This window comes from Mustela erminea, chromosome 4, assembly GCF_009829155.1.
Source record: "Mustela erminea isolate mMusErm1 chromosome 4, mMusErm1.Pri, whole genome shotgun sequence".
NCBI lineage: Eukaryota > Metazoa > Chordata > Mammalia > Carnivora > Mustelidae > Mustela > Mustela erminea.
The window spans coordinates 44387209-44393208 of record NC_045617.1 but is presented as its reverse complement, the minus strand read 5'-3'; the positions used below and the strand labels follow the sequence as shown (position 1 = coordinate 44393208).

At 45.0% G+C, this 6000-nt stretch overlaps 1 protein-coding gene across 1 annotated transcript in view; it reads left to right on the top strand.

The window, feature by feature from the left end:
- The first annotated feature begins 3311 nt into the window (after window positions 1-3311).
- NT5E (5'-nucleotidase ecto) overlaps window positions 3312-6000 on the top strand; it is a 48829-nt gene continuing 46140 nt past the window's right edge. The window contains exon 1 of the mRNA XM_032339129.1: window positions 3312-3723. Coding sequence (XP_032195020.1) covers window positions 3385-3723 — 339 coding nt within the window. The 5' untranslated portion in view covers window positions 3312-3384. The remainder of the gene's footprint in view (window positions 3724-6000) is intronic.

Genomic DNA, 6000 nt, shown 5'->3' with positions numbered 1-6000 from the left:
ATTTAAAATATAATAAATTGTTGTTCTAAAGTTTGTGACATATACATTGGAAAGACTCTCCCAATTAATATTACATTGACCAGTACCAATCCCATTTTTTATTTTTTGCAGGGAAGTCAAAGAGGTAACTAGTACTTATTTTATGAATCTACCAATTAGCAAAAAAATCATACAGACAATACTGGTTTTGACATTTTGTTTGGAAGATTCTTGGCTCCTAGGCTAAATTCATACTAGGATTCTTATTTTAATTGATAAACATAGAGTACAATACCAAATTCTCAGATGTCATTGGATAAACACAAATATCTACTACTTTAATATACTAAAAATTCAAATTCCACCCAACCAACTTAAAATATTATGTTATATAACCAGAGAAGATGAAAAGGAAAAAGAAAAGCCACTGATTGGAAACTGAACCTTTCCCAAAATATTCAAGAGGAAACTTTTTATACACTCATATAATTCTAAGATTAACTAAGTCCTGCCAGAACTATTTCCTAAAACACACCATCTTTTCCCATTTCATTTTATTGCAATTAAAGTCCTAGGTTATATCATATTTGCATAGGTTTTAGCTATTTGGGTTTTAACGCAGAAATCCAAATGCTTGCCATGCCCCAAATTTTGCACTCCATAATAACTGCATCTATCAGTACAGAATGAAACAAAATAATATTCTTTAAAATCAAGGTAAACCCATCAGCTCTCTGGCACTCAGGCCTTCAAACTACGCTACCAGTTTTCATGAGTCTCCAGAGCAGGTACCAAACTGGGGGACTACTCAGCATTTGTAATCAAGTGAACCAATACCTTACGATAAATCTCTTTTTCTCTCTCCCTCTCCCCACAACCTCTCTCTCCATGTATATATTATATATTGGGTATAAAATGGATCAAAGACCTAAACCTAAAAACAAAAACAATAAAACTCTAAGAAAAAACATAGGGGAAAAGTTTCATGACATCAATTATGGCAATGTTTTTTTCAAATATGATACTACAAACACAGACAACAAAGGAAAAAACAGAAAAATCAGACTTCATCAAAATATATGTTTGTCCATCAAGAAGCAGTCTCAACAAAATGAAAAGGAAACCCATGGAATGAGAGAAAATATGTGCAAAATATATATATATATGATAAGGGATTAATATCTGGAATATATAGACTCCTATACTCAGCAACAATAACAAAAGCCAAGTAATCCTATTAAAACATGGTAGATCATAGGACTTGAATAGACATTTCTCCATAAGATACAGAAATAGCCAATAAGCACATGAAAAGATGCTCAACATCAATAATCATTAGGGAAATGCAAATCAAATCACAGTGAGATACTACTTCAAACCTCTTAGCATGGCTATTATCAAAAAGCAGAAGATTCGTGTTGGCAAGGATGTGGAGAAAATGGAACTCTTGTGCACTGCTTCTGGGAATATAAAATGGTGCAGTCATTAGAGAAGGAAGTATGGCATTTCCTCAAGAAATTAAACATAGAACTCCATATGGTCCAGCCATTCCACTTTTGGGAATCTGCCCAAAGAATGGAAATCAGAGATCAAAACAGGTATTTGTACAGTGAGATACAACAGATTTATACAACAGATATTTGTATCATGTTGATGGGCAACATTATTCACAATAGCCAAAAGGTGGAAACAACTCAGTGTTCACTGAGCTATGAACAGATAAACAAGATGTGGTATGAATGGAGTATTATTCAGCCTTTAAAAAGAAGGAAATTCTGACACATGCTGCAACATAGATGAATCTTAAAAGGACCTTATGCAAATAAAATACAAGTCAGCCACAAAAGGACAAATATTGTCTGATTCACTGACACAAGATACCTAGAGTCCTGGGATTCAGAAAGACAGAGAAGAATAATCATTGCCAAGGGCTGGGGGGAGGAATAGGAAGAATAACTTCCGAATAGGAGTTGTTCTTTAATGGCTAGAGAATTTCCTTTGGCAAGATGAAAATTTCTGCAGATAGATGGTGGTGATGGTTGCCCAACAATGTGAATGTCCTTAAGGCTACTAAACTGTACACTTAAAAATGGTTAAGATAGTTAATTTTTAGGTTGTGTGTGTGTGTGTGTATGTATATATATATATATATATATATATATATATATATATATATATATATTTATATATATATATATAAATATTATCCCAAAAAGCTAAAAAAAAAAAAAAAGGGTACTGATTTGATGCATTTGGGGAAGTGTGAGGACTATATATGCTGTTCTGCAAAGCATAAATCGGTGGTCACCTAATAGGACCTCCAAACGAATTCCCTTCTTCTCTTCCCCAAAGCACTGGACTGTTGATTGCCCTCAGGAATCAGTTGGTTAAACACAGGGAAATTCTGCAATTTTAAATTCTATATAATGATGTTTTATTGACTGCATTCCTATTATTGCTTTCCTTGCCCAAAGCTTTGCCTTAGTGTACACACACATACACACTTCACATCCTTAAAATACTAAAGCCTACAGAAAAAGAGAGCGCAAGGACAGGGGGGAAAAATGCCTTAAAAAAGCGACAGAAGGCAGCATCACATCCACATAGCTGCTGCTTTTACTCCCATGGTCCGTTTTAGCTTCCAAGAGCTGTCCCCGTCCCAACGCCGGTTCATCGCTGAGACTTTCATTGCGAACAAACGCGGGACTGGATTGCAGTGTTCTTAAATTCCAAGGTTCGACGTCTAAACAACGTGGACTCGGTGCGTTCTCCAACTGGAAAGACAGCGGTCAGCCACGTCTCACAGTCCGTGTTTGGCTTCCACGGCCCAAAAAAGCAAAGCACTCCTCTCTCCTGCCTCTCTGCACTCCTCTGTCTCTCCCCCTCACCTTTTCCATCTTTTCCTTTCCCTCTTCGCTTTCGCGCTTTCAAGGAACGAGCTAGCGCCACCCCAAGCCCAACACAAACCGTGCCTTCCTCTCGGGAAAAACTCGCGCCTCAGCGTAGGCTAGAAATAGCGAGGGCCAAGACGCGGGGTGGCCCCTCCGGCACCTCCCGCGCCCCCGGGAAAGCGCAAGCCCTCCAGCTGTGGGGTGGCGGGCTCCCCGGCAACGTGGCCAGTGCCCGCTCCCCGCCGGGAACAACCTCTCCACTGTTGCTGCCGCCAGCGGGGGCCAGCCGCCAGCCCCGGCGCGCCCGGGGCCGCCCCCGGTGCCAGGGTCGGATCGGGTGACCGCGCGGGCGTGCGCCCGGCTGTGGGGCCGGCCTCCCGCCTGAAAGAGGCCGGCCCCCGGCGCGCCCCGCCCCGCCCGCCCGGGCGCCTAGCTCCCGCTCCCGCAGCGCCCGCCGCCACTCGCCGCCGCTCGCCCGGCCCGCCTGCACGCTCGCCCTTCTCACGCCGCAGCCATGGGACCCGGAGCCGCACGAGCCCCAGCGCTGCGGCTCCTCGCGCTGGGCGCGCTGCTGTGGCCGGCGGCCGGCGCCTGGGAGCTCACCATCCTGCACACCAACGACGTGCACAGCCGGCTGGAGCAGACCAGCGAGGACTCGAGCAAGTGCGTCAATGCGAGCCGCTGCGTGGGCGGCGTGGCGCGGCTCTTCACCAAGGTGCAGCAGATCCGCCGCACCGAGCCGCACGTGCTGCTGCTCGACGCCGGCGACCAGTACCAGGGCACCATCTGGTTCACCGTGTACAAGGGCGCCGAGGTGGCGCACTTCATGAACGCCCTGCGCTACGATGCCATGGTAAGAGGACGGCTGGCCGGGGCGGCTGTCGAGCCCGGGGGTAGGAGTTCCGAACCGAGAGGGAAACCGGCGCGGAGGAGCAGCCGACCGTGTGGCACCGGGTGGCCCGCCTGGGACGGGGTTCAGGGCGATGCGGGAAGAAAGCGGGACGCTGGCCGGCGTGCCAGGTAGATGCAGACAGAGAAGTCCCTCGGATGATTCGTTTGGAGGAGACGGACTCATCCCTATCTCCGAGGGCGTCAGCGGGCGTACATGGGAGCGTTGGCAATGACCCAGGACCAGGGACCGAAGCAGAATGCTTTATTTCGGGTTTAGTGGAGGGAAAACGCAGGGTCAACGAGATTGAGTAGAGTGTGCTGGTCCCCAGTTCCAAAAGAGAGATACGGTAAGGACGGATCTTCCCACGGGTCCGTCTCTGTTCTTTACCAAAGTCAACTTTCTGCACCCCCGCCAAAAAAAAAAAAAAAAAGAAAAGAAAGAAAAGAAAAGAAAGAATTCCAGATTCCTTAGATGTAGGAACTTGAGCCTGATTACGCTCCCAAGCTTGGGGTAGAGTCCTGGCTCCGCTCTCTTCTGTGCGCGAGTTATTTAGTCTCTCTGTGCCTCAGTGCCAGCCTCTACAAAATGGGGATAACGTATCTACCTCAGGGGGGTTCCTGGTGCATAGCATGGCTTCGGTAAATGTTAGTTATCATTACCAGATACTACTCTACAGGTTTTTAAAAAGGAAGAAAAGAAACATCCGAAGAGAATGAAAATGCAGAAACACTAGGATTTCAAAGGATTTTTATAAAATCAATTTGGCAGCACGGATTTAGAGAGTCTAACTGAAGGGATGAAGCCCTTGAAATACATGCGGGAGTTTAAGTCCAAGCTCCCAAATGCTCTGGGAAAGACAATGCCTTATTTGCTCTAGAAAATGAGCAGAGAGGGGGTATGCACTAATAAATATGTCCAAAGCATATATATGGTTTGTTTTTCTCATCAAACCACCACCCAAGTTTAACCCAGCGTAAAATCCTAGAGTAAAGGGCTTCTGTGGAGAAACAGGGGACAAGGGCTTGAGAAGAGGAAGAAGAGAGCAAGGGTCCAGAAGGAAGGGAAGGAGAGGTGTGGTCCAGGCTGAGATACAGAGGGTTCGGAATACACTTGGTATGAAAACAGTACAGAGGTTATTTTTTTTCCCTGCAAGCCTGGAGAAAGGGGGACAGGAAAGGATGATAAGATAGAGCTGTTTGGTTTTTTCCACCAACAAGAAGACTCATCCTGGAGAGATGAGAGATGGGCAGAGGGAGTCCTTCTCCATTCTGATAGTAGTTTGTGGGTTATCAGAGACACTGAAAGCACAGGGATTCAAGCAGATCCCTACACCTCTGAGTCCATGTCTGCCTGGGGGGGGGAGGGGGGGCTGCTCATCAGCATCTGTCTGGACTCCACAGAAGAGTGGGGGGGGTCTCAAGAGCCCTGTACCATCTCTTATCATTGCTATCTCCATAGTCTAACTTGCCTGATGCTTTGTGTGGAGTAATGTCAGAACAAATATTTACTGAATTGAATTGTTACTAGTTTACATCTCCATTTCCTCCCAGAAGGGTAAAATAAACATCATGTGAGTTTGTTTTGATTTCACATATAAATTACCACTCTTAAAATTTCTCTTTGTGATACCCTTTTCTCCAGCTATGTTAACTCCTTTTGATGAAAAAAAAAGAGAGAGAGAGAGAATTCTTCATTTTCCCTAGTCCTCATGTTTTCCTATTTAAGTCGGATTGAGCCCGTGATGGTAATCATCCAATCAGATGTTTGTGATAGGACTCTGGGTGAGGCTGAAACAATTTGCTGCAAGTTACAGCGTGTCAGTGGGAAGTATTTAGAATGCTTTTTGTTGGATGGAATAATTTTCTTTCAAGTTTCACTCAAGATAATTGGGCTGGGACCTGAGGAAAAAATAGATTGCAATATAATGTTGACAGGAGGTAAAGAGGGGGAGTCTGATGGCCACGTTCCTGATAGTATCTCAGCATCTGTGCCATTCTGGGGTTTGACAAACATGATTTGACCTGCGTAGAATGTACTCCTGTTATGCTTTAGCGTGTGATGAAGCTCTGCCGTATTCTTGTTTTACGGAGATTTTTCATTGTCATTTTGCTTATGTTATACTCCTCTCAGGGAGTTTATTGCTGTTCTGCTCTAAGTGTTGGCCTACTCCACCCACTCACTCACCACATCTTCAATTCCAGGAAGCTGGTGAGTCTGGTTTGGGTGGAAAACAGTTGT